General features: G+C 40.7%; 1 protein-coding gene across 12 annotated transcripts in view; it reads left to right on the top strand.

Moving 5' to 3' along the window:
* The window catches only part of KIAA1109 (KIAA1109 ortholog), a 206,367-nt gene that overhangs the window by 101,891 nt on the left and 85,894 nt on the right, over nucleotides 1-18,582 (top strand). For 11 of the 12 annotated variants that reach the window (XM_032224446.1, XM_032224444.1, XM_032224438.1 and 8 more), the window contains exons 32-43: nucleotides 13-156; nucleotides 1,368-1,495; nucleotides 1,784-1,986; nucleotides 3,820-4,017; nucleotides 4,105-4,316; nucleotides 4,609-4,760; nucleotides 5,612-5,762; nucleotides 6,196-6,348; nucleotides 7,296-7,536; nucleotides 10,258-10,397; nucleotides 16,518-16,737; nucleotides 18,281-18,436. In XM_032224446.1, coding sequence (XP_032080337.1) covers nucleotides 13-156; nucleotides 1,368-1,495; nucleotides 1,784-1,986; nucleotides 3,820-4,017; nucleotides 4,105-4,316; nucleotides 4,609-4,760; nucleotides 5,612-5,762; nucleotides 6,196-6,348; nucleotides 7,296-7,536; nucleotides 10,258-10,397; nucleotides 16,518-16,737; nucleotides 18,281-18,436 — 2,098 coding nt within the window. The remainder of the gene's footprint in view (nucleotides 1-12; nucleotides 157-1,367; nucleotides 1,496-1,783; nucleotides 1,987-3,819; nucleotides 4,018-4,104; nucleotides 4,317-4,608; nucleotides 4,761-5,611; nucleotides 5,763-6,195; nucleotides 6,349-7,295; nucleotides 7,537-10,257; nucleotides 10,398-16,517; nucleotides 16,738-18,280; nucleotides 18,437-18,582) is intronic. The other variant, XM_032224439.1, reaches the window with a different exon arrangement.

Below are 18,582 nucleotides of genomic sequence, written 5' to 3'. Positions count from 1 at the left end.
TCTGTTTTAAAGCTGTCTTCTAAACAGGATGTGAGAGGAACAAAAATTGAAACCCCGGCTACTGGAACAACTCAAGTAAAGACGCAAGCGAATGTTTCTCTCAAACAAGACAATGTGACTATTAAAGGCCTACAAGCCAATGTTACAGTACCTAAGGTAATTAACAGTTTGACCCAGTAGCCTTGAAAAATGCACTAGAGCTTAGCAAGAATTGTCTTGAATATAAGCAGGTTGAAAGAACAAAAGCATCATTTTGTGCAGATTTGGGCTAGGTGGAGGATCCAGGTTTCTGACATCTTCGTTATTTAAAAAGATGACTACCTAGTCTGGATCCTAAGAAAAGAACACTAATATGTTGAAGAGAAGTATAGGCATGAAATTATTTGAAGCTATGTATCATGGCCATTGTTATTGTATTAGCTGTATCAATGTCAAAACTGCCCAGTGGGAAAATGTTAATCAGGCTTTGTATGGATTCCTTCAAAGCCCAAAATTTCTTTTGTTAAGTGAGACATCCGTTAAATGAGTTTTGCTCCATTTTAAGACCTTTCTTGCCTCAATTGGTAAGTGAATCACCCATTAGTAACCCATTTGTTAAGTGAATCTGGCTTCCCCATTGACTTTGCTTGTCAGAAGGTTGCAAAAGGGGATCATATGACCTTGGGACACAGCAATAGTCATAAGTATGAACCAGTTGTTAAGCATCTCAATTTTGATCACATGATCATGGAGGTGTTGCTATGGCGGCAACTGTGAAATTGGTTATAAGTCACTTTTTCAGTGTCATTGTAACTTTGAACGGTCACTAAATGAACTGTTGTAAGTTGAGGACTACCTGTACATAATGTATTAGTTGGAACAACAACTAAGGCACTGGTTCATTTGCCAATTTCAAATACAGTTACATTTCTTTCCCAGACTGTGAGTATTTATCCAGGAAAGTGATTAGATGTCAAGGTACTACTGGGTCCAAAGTAACATTTACAAAGATTCAAGATGTTTATGACTAAATAAAGAAACTATGCATGAGTCTGGATCATTTTATTTCTAGTAAAGAATAGGGCCATACTGGTTCCATGCAACAGTGTAGAAAAGAATTTCATGGCTGATCATAATTGAATACAAAGGATGTTGAGGATGCTTTTACCCAAATACTAGTTGTACTTTCAATAATATACCAATCTCCCATAATATATCAATTGTGCTTATCCTAATTCAATGGCAAAATGTGCAACATGAATGTTCATAGCATTTCTTTAGATAAAGCGGTGCTCATGCTTTCTTGAAATTTTGAAAAATTTTTATTGAATGGAATAAAAGCACTTGATTTGTATGTCTCTTCTTAATCTATGGGATAACTTTTTTAGGTAAATTTATGCTTACTTCAAGCATCAATTGAAGAATCATCGGGGACAGCCACAGCCAAAAATGTAACTCATGTTTCTTTAGTGGCTTTGTGCTTTGACAGGATTGCCACACAAGTCCGTATGAACAGGTAAGGCAACATTTTTAATAAGTCATAGTTACATTTTTAATAGGAGATTTAAGAGTGTGACAAAATCATTGCTTCAGGACTCTTCTTCATCTCCATGAGGTCCCTGTAATCCAGATTTTGTCTGTATAATACATTTTTTAAATCTTTTTGTTAAATGATATGGGGCAGATTTATAATGTAAATGAGTAACAAATGCCTTCAGTTATGCATATGTATTAAATTATTGATTCAGGAAACTGCATTTTCTAAGATGTTTCAAATATTTCTTTTTTTTTTTTAAATTAAAAGAGGTGTGGTTGAAGAGAATACAAATAGTACAGAAACTAGGAGAGGTTCTGTAACTTTTGAGAAGTATGTCCATTCCAATAAAATGCAGCCCCAATCCTCTGGCTCTCTACGATCAAATGCTGGAGCAGAAAAAGGAAAAGAAATTGCAGCTAAACTTAATATTCATCGTATTCATGGGCAACTCAGAGGCTTAGATACTTCAGGTAAGCCTTTTTGTAATGCTAGTTTGGCAGTGCTTCAATACAAAAATCTTATTAAGACTAGAATATATCTTATTAAGGCTTGAATATATATATATGGAAGGATTTCTCCCCCCCCCCGCTTTTAAAAATTAAAAAAAAATTTAAAAAAATACAGAACAAGACATTTAAAAAAGGTGCATTAAAGAAAAAAAGAGATCCAACATATATACATATACAGCATTATCCCCCCAGTTGAATACTTATTAATACATTACTAAAATATTGTTTTCCTTGTGAAACAGACCCCCCCCCCCCCAAATTTTTAAACTACAAAATCTATTTGCAGATTATTGACCTGTCATCTTTATACTATATTAATGACAAAATAATTAATAGGAAAAACAATAATAATAAAAAGACAAAGTTAAAGTTTCAAAACCAAACAACAAAACTGTTATTACAATCAACTTTTAGAACTTTTAGCAAATTTATCATGGCACTTTATCCCAATTATTCTTAAATCTCATCCCAAGAGTTAATCCTGGATCAAATATCCATGTTTGTTTCCTAATACCAATTAATTAATATTAACAATATGAACAAGTAATAACAATTGTTGTCTAATTAAATATAATAAATTCCAATTTTTACAAACTGTCTTTCTTCCCAACAATGTTCAGATGAAAGTGGTTTCCAATTAATTGTGATAAATCCATTTCTCAATCTTCTCCAGTCCTCTGGGGAAAACTAATTTGTCACTTCTCCATTTACTCAGGCTTCTGCTATTATAAGACTGCAGGCTTTTACTTCAGAGAAGTGTATGCAATCAGTTCACTCACTTCTATGTCTATATAACCCATATCTCTTTCCAATGAATCTGTAGCTTTCAAATCACATTTCCTTTGTGAATCTAATTTATCCAGAGCTACATACATCTGAATATTTTCCACAGCTTTTATCAATTCATCAGACTTTTTAAAAAAGCTTTCAACTAAGAATTGTATGTTACCAAAAAGTTTTTTTTCCAGACATCATCCACTCTTGCTTGTCATAATTTGATACATTATTCTGTGTAGCTTAGGTTGAAGCAAAGGTATTTTCAGGATATTTCGATCCAAGATTAAAAGAGAAATTAAAAAAAAATAACTTGAAATATTTTGCTAATTTAAAAAAATGTAAAAAACCTGTGGTGAGAGTAAATCAAATGAAAGCATTTTCCCTGTCCGAAAACACTGTGTGTTTCCTTGGGAAAGTGAAACTTATTCAAGACAACAACATCAAAAGGAAATTAAAAAAAAGCTAGAGTCCAGCAGGGGTTGAAATAAATAAGCACTAGATCAACCAGTTAATTTTTAAAGATAAAAAACAGAGTAAAACATAAAATTAAAAAAGTGAAGTTAAAACCCAGGCATACTTAAGTAAATGAACTGTCGAGAGAAAGATGGACAACCAGTGACTTTCTGACCACTTCCAAAGAAACTGGAATCTTCACACCCCTGCCCAAGTGGGTCCACAACCATCCAAAGCCATCTTGGGTCATTCTTCAGGGTTCCCATTCAAATCCAGGGAGTAGCACTGCCAGAGAACCATCTTTTGGCAGCAAAATCAGCTGATTATCAGCAAGAGAGAAAAAAAAATCAAGTTTTATTTCTTTGATAATGTTCCAGAACTTGGAAAGGAACTATTTCAACACGAGAAGCAGTTAGAACTTTTCTTGTCCTAGCTCCACAGCAAATGGAATACCCATGTCAGTGCTGGAGGAAAAAGGTTGTTTCTAGAAAGTCCAGTACACTGTAGTTTTTCATTGAAAAAACCCTCTTTCCAATAAAATTGTCTTATTTTTTTACTTTGCAGATATGGGAATCTGTGCAATAACAGCCATTCCATTTGAAAAATCAAAAGTTCTTTTCACTTTGGAAGAGTTGGATGATTTTTCTTTTGTAGATGAAACTGATCATCAGGTAGTTCAAGATGTAACACGAATTGGGCCTAGCCAAGAAAAATGGGGCTGGATAATGTTTGAATGTGGAATTGAAAATCTGACAATAAAAGGTAAATGATCTTTCAACATTTTTAATATATGATAACACTGTAAACATTGTAAAGGAACTGATATTTTGTATGTTTGTATATTGACAGGTGGTAGGCAGTGTGGTGCTGTATTATATAACGCATTTGGGAATATAGGTAAATCTGGAGGTACCGACAGAGGTGGATTTCTTGCATCCAATAATTCTTCAGATTCTCCCACTGGCAGTGGTTACAATACTGATGTGTCTGAAGAAATTCTCCACCGTGATTGCGTTAGTGCTGGTTCTGATACTCGTTCAAATTCAGTTTCAGATGAGCAAGTAAGACAGTTTTAAAATAGTCTTTGGACCATTGCTAGCTGTTACTATTGTGACAATAAAAATATTTTCCAATTTGCTAAATTAAGCTGTTTTTCAAACTGAATCCCTTTTCTGGAAAAATATGTAATTTGCATGCATGTTCATGTTTTGATTTTAAAAAAAGTCTTGTGCTTTTTTTGGGGGGAGGGCAGGTGACACAATAAGCTTCTATCTTAACAACAAATTTAAGAAACCTACAGCCATCCACTATGGACTAATCTTGCACTTTTTCATCTTTATTACTCTTGTTTAGGATGAAGGGGTTGAATCTGATGAACTAAAAAAGGATAATCCTTTAAGGCCACCCCCACCTGATTCTTGCAGCATGAAACTGACAATCAAAGAAATCTGGTTCAGTTTTGCAGCTCCAACAAATATTCGTTCACATGCCCATATATTTTCAAGGTGTGTTGGATTCCATTTCATATTACCTGAACTTTGGTCAATGGACTGTAATATATTTTATTGCCTAATATATAAAGCATCTAAAAACTACATGAACTTTACATATAAATTCATATAAATTTATTTAATGGAGTTCATTGTGTATTTTTTATCTAGAGTAGATATCAACATATTTTGAGAATGTGCACTAGGCATTTCTACCTAAAATATATTTTATGTACCTAGACAGGCACATTTTTAGGGTTATAATTTTATTGCTGAATGAGAACAATAGTAGGCTAAAATTACAGATTGGAATATTTATGTTATTAGATACAGTTTACATTTTAAAAAATGTATATGAACTATATATACTTAAATAGTTCAATCTATTTTGTGTCCCTAAGACCTCATTATTAATATGTCTCTGTAATTGCAATTAACTTTGTGTATAACCATGCATATTGTGATACTTTTACTCTTTTAAATATTTTTACCTAAACTCTTTTAATCTTAGTTTTGTCTTTGATTGCAATGGTCATAATAAAAATATTGGTTTTTATACATACTGTAGTTTCCTAATCTTACTTTTGCTATCCTGTATGTACAAATGAAAATTGTTGGTGATTGATATTTCTATGAAAGTACTCAAATTATGCACTGATACTTTAATCTAGTTTTGTAATGAAAAATCTGCAAGAAAGCAACCAAGATCAGAGAGCACAAAGGGCCCCACGATATTTAAATTAATTCCTTGTACAGTTATGGATTACTATGAATATTAAAAAACATGTATAAAATTATGTAACTGATGTTCAATTTCCCTTGCATATACAACTGTTTTATAATTCATCTTTTTTCTAATATTGTAGGCAACTGAATCTTTTGAGTACTGCAACTCCAGCCATTGGGGCTTGGCTTGTTCCAATTGATCAAGTAAAGTCTTCTTTAAACAAATTAGAAACAGAGGGAACCTTGCGTGTTTGTGCTGTCATGGGATGTATAATGACAGAAGCCTTAGAAGTAAGTATCTATTAAGAGAAAGAGTTTGGATATATTATGCAAAGAACAGGCTCTTGAGAACTGTAAGATACTGGGAAAAGTGAAGAAAAAGAGAAGGTGACCAGCAGCCTGGTTAAAAAATGATTTAGCAAGAAAAAGTATATCATACCTCTATAAAATGCATTTACTTATCTCTATAAGGCACAGAATGTTGTTCCCTTTAAATCCCATTCCTTAACCTTTAGTATTGAAAGACACACAGACAGTAACAATATAATATTATTAGAGAATGATCATAAAAACTAATAAAGTTCTAAATAATTTTGTGTTTAGTTTTTCGGTAAAAATAGACCCTTAGCATGTGTATATATTGTAGATATTAGCCACAATACTAGATTGTGAATAAATATTGAGTGATAGAACTAATATAGCTTATTGTTTTTAATGTATTCAGAATAAAAGTGTACACTTTCCTTTGAGAAGCAAGTACAACAAGCTCACAAGATTATCTCGTTATCTACAAGAAAACCCTTCCTGTCTGCTGTGCAATATACTTCACCATTATCTTCATCAAGCAACTTTTTCCATTATTGAAGAAGCAACCATGGTAAGTTACTGCTTAAGATTATGGTCTGATTAAAAAAATACTAAAAAATGAGAGTTCTTTTGCACTGTGATCTATATTTATAAAATATTGTTTACTAATTGCAATTTCTATTAACATTTGTGTAAATCTCTTGTGACATACCTGGCTATTTAATAATAATAACAACTGTTTATTGCTAATAACAAACTCTGACAGCATCCAGAGAAAAACAGAAGCCAAAGAAACAAAAATAGAATAGAGACTTAACAAAGAAGCATTGTTAACATGTTCAGAAAACCCCTACATATGTAAAAATATATTATTATAAGCACAAAAATGAATATTTTATTATTTCAACATAATTTTTTTAATTTATTTTATTTTATTGTTAATTTGTTATACTGTTATTTTGATACAGTAGTATTTATGTAGTGTTGACTACAATCTAATATAGTCAACATTACATAAACACTCTTAATGTTTTATTTTTTATTTTAAATGGTCTCAGTTTTATCACTTTTTATCATGATTTAAAATGTTGATATTAATAAGCATAAAATTAGCTATTACATCCAAGAATTTAACAGCTGCAAAAATTTTCAAAATATTTGTGACACAAGAAAGGTTTCTATCTTAAGGTGATTACTTAATGATAAGTTCTCCAGTGTGTTATACTTACTGTTTTTACATGTTAAAGAAAGGAAGGAAGGAAGGAAGGAAGGAAGGAAGGAAGGAAGGAAGGAAGGAAGAAAGGAAGAAAAATAAAAAAATAAAAATAGAGCAAAATAGGCAACAACTTAAAAAAAGGGAAAGGACTTATCCTTTGTTAAATAACTTAAACATTTTAAAAACCCAGAATCTAAATTGTAGGAATAAATAAGAGAACTCAGGGGTATTTATTTGCAAGCAAATTTGGATGTTTTGAAGCCTGGATGCTGGAATTTTCTGGGTATCTGTTTGTATTCTAGAGTGATGGCCTTCCTGCTCTGGTGACATTAAAAAAAGGTCTCATTGCATTAGCAAGGCAGTGGATGAAGTTCATTGTGGTGACCCCAGCCTTCAAAGGTGTAGGTTTACACAGACCAGCTCAGCCAATAAAACTCCAGTCAACTGTACAACAGGAACAAGAAGATGGTTTAGGTTTGGACAATGTGGGAGGACTTCAAAGTGACACAAGCGCCGATGGAGCAGAATTTGAGTTTGATGCAGGTATTGTATTCATTTTCACATACTTTCTCTTTCTCTACCCCCCTTCCCTTCGTCCCTCCATCCCTCTGTGTATTTTTAAGATCAGTTTATTTTGCATTCCATCCACATATGGTAATCTTTCCTCTTTAACACATTCTTGGAGAGAAATATGTTTAAAAAAATATTTAACCTTGTCCTGTCTGCATAAAATGGATTTTCCTTCCAAGTTCTTTTTCTTCTTTAATTATGTACTTGTAAAATATTGTAATATTCTAAGCTAATTCACAGGAAATATATAGGTACTTACAGTATCATAAGCAATATAATTTTAAAATTCATAATCAAAATAATTAAAAAGTGGGAGGGAGGCTGTGAAAATGTTATAAATAGAAGAACTTCAAAAAATACTGCTTCAGTTTTATTACTTACTGTTTTGCTGACATTATTGAATTACATTATTCAAATATTGCTGTTTCTTTTCCTTCCTTATCTGTACATAGCAGCTGGTAGCTGATAAATTGAGTCCCTTAAATTAATGCATAGCTAACAGATATGGAGTTGTAATCCTGGCCAATCACTTAAACAAAGACCTCTACTGAGTGGGCATTTTAAGGGGAATTGTAATTTATATATTCAAAAACAAAGATCTGCAATAACATTTATGTTTTCTTGTGAGGAAAGAATATTTGTATTTATGAATTTGTTTTTCTTTTTGTGTTTCTGTTTAAAACAATTGGATTTTACTTTGTTCAGACAATTGGTGACTGCCTTTCAAGTTAGATTAAATTAGTTTCCACAGGAAGCCTAGAATTGTATTTTATTGAGATAGGCTAAGAATAGAATTTTGCAAATCCATTTTTTTATTCATCTTTTTATAGCCCAGAAAGTTGGAGGATGGGAGTTAGTATGAATCTTTCCATTTTCCTTCCTCTCTGAGACTTTTCATACAGGTAGTCCTCGACTTGTGACCATTTATTGAAATGGCTGTAAGTCATTGAAATTACAAGGGTGTCAAAAAGAGTGACTATGACCTGTATTCATACATGACTATCACACCAGATGCACAGCCATGTGATCGTAATTCAGACGCTGGACAGCCAACTCACATTTACAGTTCGTTTTAATGTCATGCAGTCATGTGCTTGTAATTTGCATTTTTTTTTGCTGATTTCCAGCAAAAAAAAATCCCCTTGGGGAAGCTGAATTCACTTAATGACTACAGTGATTTACTTAATGATCACTATAGAAATTGTTGTAAAATCAGGTCTGAGACAAATTACTACTGCAATGATTTAGGATGGAAATTTTCCCAATTGTCGTCGTAAATCGAGGATTATCTATGTTTCTTCTGCACCTGTTGTTTCTCTAACAGCCTCTGGATTCCTCAACAGTTATTGCTATAAGTAGCAATAATTATCCATGGTAATATGTTACTCAGACTGTTTTACAGACTGAATTTATAAATTTCGACTATAAATAACTGCCTATACAGTGTGTTCCAATGATCTGTAGGATATATGCCTTGGCAGTTAGCAAATGCTGATCACCCTGTTATGTAGCAACATTCCTGCCTCAATTCCCAGATTCTGTTGCTTGGCTGGTACTAAAAACCATCAAGGTTTATTGTCCCTTGGAATATTAATTTCTCTTTGGATGGCATTAAGTTAGGACAACTCAGGAGTTCATGTCAGAAGCATGATCTCCATTAGTAGCTTAAGGTGTTATATTAAGGCTATGAGATACTATCCTCCAGGTTGGCCCATAGGTGGTGTATTAAGTGGACCTGGGCAACTGAATTCCGAGCCATAGGCTACCTATGAAGCAGTAACTGTGGAACACCCAAATCTGGGCTGTTGTCTGTAAAGAGATAACACCATAACTATTAAAGCACCTTAATAAAAAAAGAGGAACAAATACATTGATGTAACTTTTTAATAGTATTGAATTACATTTAATTATTTATTCTGGAAAATATCTAGTAAACATACATACACACACACACACACACACAATGTAACAGAGTTCCCCAACTTTGTGGACCAGCGGAGAGAGAAGGGATGGGTCCATGTGTGCAGTGGGCAAGCAGCTCCATTTGTGCAAGTGGAGGACACGCATGCTGCTTATGCAAATAGTGCAAACGTGCTGTCTGCTGCTTGCACAAGTGAGGATACGCGTGCACTTGCTTGCAACTTTGAGGCCCAGTTCCCAATGGCTTAAGGCTTGATAATGGACGCAGCCTGGGGATTGGGCACTCGTGCAATAAAATATGTGCACTCCAATAAAACTCTTCTAAAGTTTTTCAGGTAATCCTTTACTTAGAAACAGTAGTTTAACTTCAGTGGGGGAAGGTGGATTCACTCAATGACTGTATGTCTCACTTAATAACTGCATTGATTTGCTTAACAACTGTAGCAAAAACAGTTGTAAAATGGGACTAAAATTCACTTAACAGCTGCCTTGTTTAGTCAAGGGAATGTCAGGCTCTGTTATGGTCATAAGTCAAAGACTATCTGATTAATGTAAATTGGCAGGGAAGCTGTATAATCAAAATTACTTGTAAAAAGAGTCCAATATATTTATTGAAGCTGACTTTGCTGATTCAAATTTCAATATTTTTCTTGAATTTTGGATACCCAATATTAATAAGAATTTGTTGGCAGTGAAGCAATACCTATTTTAGTAACTAATTGTCTTGGATAGATTTATCCTCTTTATAATTTCTCCATTTGTCAAATGTTTTAGCTACTGTCAGTGAACATACGATGCTTCTGGAAGGAAGTAGTACACGCCCCCCACCTGCTGCTGGGCCTGTAACTGGTGCTGAGATTATAAGGAAATTATCAAAGACTCATACTCATAGTGATTCTGGCCTTAAAATAAAGGTAAATCTGTTTTATTCCACATCAGTATGAAATTTTATATCCTAACATACATATGCTTATTTGTTGAAGAAAAAATACAAAAATATAATTTTGTATCTAGATCTTAGCACTCCTTATAATTAAAATTTGAACAATTCATTTACCACCGCATCTCCAGGTAGAGTTTTATTTATTAGGGTGAGGTGTGGGAGAAGTAACACATGGGTATTAACCCAGCCCTTTTGCCCTGGAGTCTGAGGTAATCTTTTGAGGCCACACCTCTGATCCTCCATCTGCTCTCCCAAATTAACCTCAGACTCCAGCCCAGAAGGAGTGTTTTTCCTGACTCTTCCTCATCTAGGAAGACTAGGGGTTTTTTGTCTGTGTGTGTAAGCTTTTTTCCTTCTAGCATTTTTTTCCTTACCAAGAACTTCCGATCGCTGCATCTCTCCTCAAATGTGCTCTGTGCTGCTAGCGAAAACCTTGCTGCCTTGCTAGCACATGCACGCTCACCAATCAGCTGGACGGTTGCGTAAGAGGGGAGGAAGCCTCCACGCCGATCCGAGTGCATGGAGTGGCCTTCGGCCTGCAGCCGCCTGACTAGGACTCCGGAGGACTGGGGATCCGCAGAGGATCGCCCCAATGCTCTCCAGCTTCAGAGAGGCTCGGGCCGCAGTTCGGCGGTCGCCATCTTGAATCGCTTGAGCACATAGGTGAGCGCGTGACCGGCAACCATCTATAGTAGCCGGGAGCGCTCAATAGGCACCGAGGAGGCTGGAAGAGGCCTAGAGCGGCCCCCACTCTGCCGGTGATCTGCAGAGGGGCTTGGATTGCGGTGCGGGCTGGCGCTCGAGTCATGGATCTGGAAGAAGAAGAAGCGCTAAACAACTGAGCCGGCAAAGAACGAGGAGGGATGACCGGGAAAAATAGTAAGTGCACGGCGGACGCGGCGAGGAGTGGGGGTGCTGGGCCGAGACCCCTAGAGGACCCAGATCCAGCCGAAGGGACTTCCAGTGGAGCTTCCCAGGCCACCAGAGGGAGGTCTCCCACCAGGAAAGGTACCCCCAGGGCATCCACTAAGGAGACCCATTCTAAAGGGGGCAGAGTTACCAGGCCTCCTTTAGGAGATTTAGGGCGACCATCAGCCCATCGCCTTCCAGGTCGCGTCCCCCCGCAGGCTCCCTACACTGGCAGAGGCCCAGGCGCCCTCCCCTGGCTCCCCCAGGAGCTCAGGCAGAAGGCATAGCTCTACTTCACCCCCCCTTTTGCCTGCTCATTCTTCTGAAACAAGGGGGGATCCCTTTGGTCGCAGCGTTTCCAGCCCAGCCAGGCCCAGGCTGGCATCAAGTTCGCCAGAGGCAAGGGATCACCTGCAACCTCCAGAAATCTGCCTTGCCCTCCCAGAGCTACCTGAGAGTTTTCAGGAGGTTTTAGCCAGGGCCCTAGCTCAAGTGATGGCCGCTGGGATGCAGCACCAACCCCAGGGCTCACAACAGAGATCCTCCCGGGACCAGCCCGGGGATCATCAGACTCTTCCCAGAGCCTCTGTTGCCAGAGAGCACAGGTCCCCTTCTCCCTCCACTGCCAGTGAAGCCTCAGATTTAGAAGAAGGGGAGCTGAAGGCGGTGGGGTTCTCGGAGGATGAAGATGCCCAGTCTACAGAGGCCCCCAACATCACGGGCCTTTCCCCCCCCTCCTTATTTAGTTCCCTACTCCGGAAGGCCAGGGTCACAGCAGACCTGGATCCCCCACCAGAACCCAGGCCGGCCACTGCCACGCCTAGCAGCAGCAAGAGTAGTAAGAAGGGTCCCTTCCATAGATCCCGGGTAGAGAAGGAGGAGATTCCAACCCCAGAGATGTTCCTGGAGGTTCTAAAATTCCAGTGGGTTAAACCAGGATCTTTCCCAATCCGGGGGGGCAATAAGTGGAGGTTCTATAACCTCAACCCCACCTTTGCCCAGGCACTCCAGCTCCAGGAGGTGGACAACCCGATCGCCACTCAGCCTCAACCAGGGTGACGGGAGACATTGCAAACTGCCTTAAAGCAGAGGATAAGAAGGCGGAGACCGTGTTGCGTAAAACATTTCATGCAATAACCTGGGCCATTAGGGTGGCCGCTTCTGCATCCTTTTTTAACAGATCCACTGTGCTGTGGCTGGAACAGCTGAGAGACAGAACACCGGCCACGGAGGTGCGACTGCTGCAGGACACCTCGAAGGTGCTGGCAGCCACACAATTCTCTGCTGACGCCACCCTGGATGCAGTTAAGTATGCATCCCGAGTCTTATCTTCCTCCGTAGCGTCCAGGCACTTGCTGTGGTTGTGCCACTGGCAGGCGGAGTCCCGAGCCAAATGACACCTAGCAGGAGCAGACTACGCCAGGCACAAGCCATTCAGTGCATTGCTGGACCCGATTCTGGGGGAGGAGAAAAACAAAAAGAAGGTTCTCCCAGCCACGACCAGACGGTCGGATAACCGACACGCCCCCTACCCCGGGAGAACATCCTTCCGCCAGCCTGATTCGGACGCCCAGAGTCACAGGTACCAGACCCCCAGGTTTCACAGACAAGGGAATAGACAGTTTTGTAGGGACATATTCAGGGGCCAGCAGCAGGGCAAGCGGCCCTTTCGAGGAGGGAGTGGTCGCCCATTCCGCAGGTTCAAGTGATCCGGCCACGGATCACCCCATTGGTGGTCGCCTCTCCCTTTTCGCGGATGCCTGGGAACGCATCACCTCAGACGAGTGGGTGCTCCAGATGGTTAAGCTTGGGTTTCACTTGGAGTTCCGCTCGCAACCCCCTAACAGGTTCCACACCTTTGCCTCCTCTGCTGATCTGGCCAAACGGGCCCTTAAGGCTAAGGCCATCAAACACCTACTAGATATCAAGGCCATTGAGAAGGTCCCAGAGGGAGAGAGAGGTTCCGGATTCTACTCAAACCTGTTCCTGGTTCCCAAGAGTTCAGGGGGGTAGAGAGCCATCCTGGATCTTAAACAGCTCAATACCAGAGTGGTTTACCGTAGGTTCAAGATGGCTTTCCTGGAAGCCATCTTGGAAGGCATCCAACAGGGCAATTTCTTGGCCTCCATCGATCTCATGGAGGCCTACCTTCACATCAGAATCGCCCTGGAACATCGCAGGTTCCTTAGGTTTTCCCATGAGGGCAATCACTTTCAATATAGAGCCCTTCCCTTTGGGCTGGCCTCTGCCCCCAGGACCTTCACCAAGGTGCTAGCCGCAGCCGCAGGTCATCTGCGCTCCTTCCCAGTCAGACTGTTTTGTTACCTAGATGACATCCTCGTCCTAGCCAGGTCCCCAACCAAGGCTAGGCAGGACCTGGAGACCACCATCGACACTCTCAGGTCCCTGGGGTTCCCTATCAACCTAGAGAAGAGCCAGCTGGTTCCATCTACCAAGCTCCAGCACCTCGGATTTATTATAGATTCGGAGTCGGGGGAAGTGTTCCTTCCCCAGGAGCGGAAGGACAGCATTGTGCAGCTGATTCATGAAGTTCGTAAATTACGCTCTGTCCCTGTAGTTCTTCTTTCCAGGCTCCTTGGGAAATTCATTTCTTGTATAGGGATCGTGCCTTGGGCTCGCCTACACACCAGGGAGCTTCAGTGGTTCCTGCTTCCATACCAGAAGGTGGGGACGAGCGACGCCAGATTCAAGGTTCGAGTGTCGCCCCAGGTGTTGCTCTTGCTCCGTTGGTGGCTGACCCCAGCACTGGACAAGGGATCCCCCTTCAAGGAGCCAGCGAGGAAGGTACTCACGATGGACGCGAGCCTGTTCGGCTGGGGAGCACACCTGGAGGCCCAGATAGCCTAGGGCCACTGGACTCCATCAGATCTGCACAACAACATAAACTGGTTGGAGCTCAGGGCCATCCAACTGGCCCTACGACACTTCAAGACTACGGTGACCGGCCATCACGTCCTGGTCCTGACGGACAGCGTGGCAGCCAAGGTCCACGTGAACAGGCAAAGAGGCACGCACTCCAAGGCCCTTCGCGACGAGGCCCTCCAGTTAGGAAACTGGGCAGAGAGACATCTTCAGTCCATCAGAACGGAACACATCTCCGGGATGGAGAACCAGCAAGCGGATTGGCTCAGCAGGGAGACGGTCGACAACAGAGAATGGCAGCTCCATCCCAGCATCTTCCAGCGGATCTGCGAAAGGTTTGGATAACCGACGGTGGATTTTTTCACAACCCCAGTGAACGCCCAGCTGCCGAACTTCGTAGCGAGGTTCCCTTCCAGAGGAGCCATGGACACGGACGCCCTCCGCTGCAGATGGCCACCAGGTCTCCTTTACACCTTTCCCCCCCTTCCCCTCATTCCCGGGATTCTGAGGAGGCTTGTGTCAGAAGGGGCAGAGATGATTCTAGTGGCCCCCTTCTGGCCACGCCGTCCCTGGCTAGCAGACTTGGTGGAGCTGTCCTCAGCTCCCCACTGGAGGATCCCCCCCGGGGGGAGGTGTCCCTACACCAAGGGTCTCTAGAGCATCCGGATCCGGAGTGGCTCCATCTGACCGTCTGGCGATTGAACGGGAGCAGCTGAGAGGGGCCAATTGCTCCTCAAAGGTCATTAGGACCGTTGAGGCGTCCAGGAGGCAGTCCACCACCCGCATCTACAACGCCTCCTGGATGGCCTTTGCTGATTGGTGTAAGGCAAAGAACATCGTTCCTGCCTCGGCCTCGGTACCTCAGGTTCTGGACTTCCTACAGGAAGGTCTGGAGAAAGGTTTGGCCCGCAGCACCCTTAGAAGACAGGTCTCCGCTCTCTCCACGGTCCTGGGGGGGGGTGGATGCTCCTCCCTTGTCCCAACATCCAGTCCTAAAATGCTTCCTTAAGGGAGCGGCGAATCTGAAACCTCCAGTGGTCCATCGATTCCCTACCTGGGACCTACCCACGGTCCTCCAGGCATTGACAGAGGCACCATTCGAACCCTTGAGAGAAGTTTCCCTACAATTCCTGACCCTTAAGGTCGTCTTCCTGGTTGCCATCACCTCGGCCAGGAGAGTATCTGAGATCAACGCTCTCTCCAGCAGATCGGACCTCTGAACCTTCCTAGAGAACCGGGTCATCCTCAGATTGGACCCCGCGTTCATGCCCAAGGTCAATTCCCCCTTCCACAGGGCTCTAGAGATAGTTCTGCTGGACTTCTGTCCGCAGCCCTCCAGGGATAGGGAAAGATCTTGGCACAGGTTGGATGTCAGAAGAGCCTTGCACATCTACCTGAAGCGCACGGCACCCTTTATGCGTTCAGAAGCCCTCTTTGTGTCATATCAACCGTCCACCAGAGGCGCTAAGGTTTCCCCGGCCACCATCAGCAGGTGGATCAGGCAGCCATTTCACAGGCCTAGGAGGCACGGGGAATTCAGGTTCCAGAGGGCATCATACCTCACTCCACCAGAAGTGCAGCCACCTCAGCAGCCTGGGCCACCCAGGCCCCCATAGAGGAGATCTGCCGGGCCGCCGCCTGGGCATCTCCTCCGTTCATTAGGCATTACCGCCTAGATACTTACCCCTCCGCAGAGGCAGCCTTTGGTTAAGAGGGTCCTGCAGGGAGTCTTAGACTCTTGAGGGGCTCAGGCCCATTGATCCCTCCCTAGGACATCTAGCTTTGGTATGTCCCATGTGTTACTCCTCCCACACCTCACTCTGGAAACTGGCAGTTGGTCTTACCTGAACTGTATGTTTCAGAGAAGGTGTGGGAGGAGTCACTTCCCCCCCTGGTTTAGGGCGCCCCGCGCTAGGGGCCTGAGCCAGCTCAGTGGTCAGTCAGCGCCAAATAGGAAGGACGTGTGCTTGCATTGTTCCTTGTTCCTTCCTTCCAGGTGCTCTGATACGACCATCGGTTAATCTGGGAGAGCAGAAGGAGGATCGGAGGTGTGGCCTCAAAAGATTACCTCAGACTCCAGGGCAAAAGGGTTGGGTTAATACCCATGTGTTACTCCTCGCACACCTTCTCTGAAACATACAGTTCAGGTAAGACCAACTGCCATTTTCTTATACTGTGAAAAAATCTGGGCAGAAAACAGATTGAATTTAGTGGCAATCCATTTGAATTGCTAAATGGATATGTATTAGAGTTGGTTTCCTGTTATCCTATTAACATTTTATGTATATTTGCTTTTCAGGGTATTCATCCATATCATTCTCTGAGCTATACCAGTGGAGATACAGCTACAGACTCACCAATGCATGTTGGTCGTTCTGGGCTACTTGTTAAAGAAAGTCCAAGAAAAGAGAGTTTACTTAGCTATTTGACTGGAAGTTTTCCTAGTCTACATAATCTTTTGGAGGGGACTCCTCAAAAAAATACCACCGCCCCCAAAAGTAGCTCTTTAACAAGAACAGGTAGAAAACATTTTGTTGCTATTATAGTTTATTGATGAAAGCAGTGAATGATGGTTTAATTTCACACTATTCATTGTTTTCAGTATTACATCCTTAGAATTCTCAAGATATTATAGCAATTTTCTTTTCACCAAGGCACAGGTTCAGATGTAAAATGCATAGTCACTTCTCTACAACTACATTTGATTAAAGTGGCAATAAATCAGCTGGTGTAAACACTGTTACCAAAAGAGATCCATATTACTTTTGGAATATTTGTTTTAATAAAGTGTAATTTATTCCTATCTCAGTATCTGTGGACTTAAAAACAAAGAGTAAAATGTCTCTTCTTGGTCTGTTTCTTAGATGTTTGTCTGCTGTCTTTCTCTTAGTTATTTTTTTAATCTATATCCTCCCAATAATGACCTAATAAATAAGTAGAAGAATTTGTAGATAGTTTTGTAAAATATAGAATTCTGTTGTATGCTATGTATATTCTGGGTATATGTAATTCCAAAAAAGTTTATTGTACAGGTTTCAGTTCTATAGAACTTTTATTGGGAAACTATTTTCTCTGTAATTTATAAAAATAAGGCCATATGGCTAATGAGCCAAGGTGGCGCAGTGGTTAAATGCAGCACTGCAGGCTACTTCAGCTGACTGCAGTTCTGCAGTTCGGCTGTTCAAATCTCATCGGCTCAGGGTTGACTCAGCCTTCCATCCTTCCGAGGTGGGTGAAATGAGGACCCAGACTGTGGGGGCAATATGCTGACTCTGTAAACCGCTTAGAGAGGGCTGAAAGCCCTATGAAGCGGTATATAAATCTAACTGCTATTGCTATTGCTATTTTTTTCCATTTCTTTCTGGTATCTGTCTAGAATCTGTCTAGATTTTTTAAAATCATTTCTGCTTTGTTTTTTTATGGTTTGTCACGCAGTCAGATGTTCAGACTAGATTAGATATTTTTGCCTGTCTATCAACTCCTTCCCTAGGACCGGGAATAGGCAGATTTTGATGTTCGATGGTGTTACAGATACCTTTTGTATCTTCTGCCTTTTACAATTTACTAATGTGGAATTTGACAATGGCAATAGTGTGCAAACGGTGCCCCAATGGCTTTGAGATTATAACCAAGATGCCTATTACTATTACCTTTGCTCTCTTTTGCCACTGTGTATTTCTATTTGCAGGCTTTGTATTTTGTTATTTTCTGCAGTTTTTTCTCTTCTATTATTATTATTAAAATGTATTAGTGTCCCAACTCCTTTGGACTCCAGTAGAAATCTATTTTCTGTAGATATACACAGAATATAATTTCAGTTCTCTGATGGTGTCCTCTGATTGAAATAGGGCAAAGAAAGTTCTTCTAGTTTTCTTTTTATTAACAAGAAATTGGCCAATATTTAATGCTTGGTTGACGCTTCATCATCAGTGACAGAAATGTATGTAAAGTGCAATTTTTTTGCATAATCTCTTGTTTGAGGTTCAAATTGGTTTGAAAACTATATTATCAACATTTATTTTTAAGGACCTACAGTATTTAATTGTTTTTATTCCTGTCTAGCAAACACCATGCAATCCGAAATTCTATCAGAACATCCATTATTATCAGAACCATCTGTGAGTTTTTATAACTGGATGTCAAATGCAGTTGGCAATAGAGGAAATACGGCTCAAGAATCTCCTGTCACCAAAACTGGTCACAACAGTCTTCCAGCAGGTATTCTGAAATTCAGAATTTGCTTTAATACAATAACTGAATCACTAAGTAAAATAAAGTAAAAGCTATCATTAAAAATAATCTACTCTGTGCTTGTTAATTGAAATGAAAAAAAATATAAAGAATATACTACTGAACTTAAGGTA

Source organism: Thamnophis elegans, chromosome 9 (genome assembly GCF_009769535.1).
Source record: "Thamnophis elegans isolate rThaEle1 chromosome 9, rThaEle1.pri, whole genome shotgun sequence".
NCBI classification, from domain to species: domain Eukaryota; kingdom Metazoa; phylum Chordata; class Lepidosauria; order Squamata; family Colubridae; genus Thamnophis; species Thamnophis elegans.
Note: the sequence above shows the minus strand (reverse complement) of the source record. Positions and strands in the feature narration are given on the sequence as shown.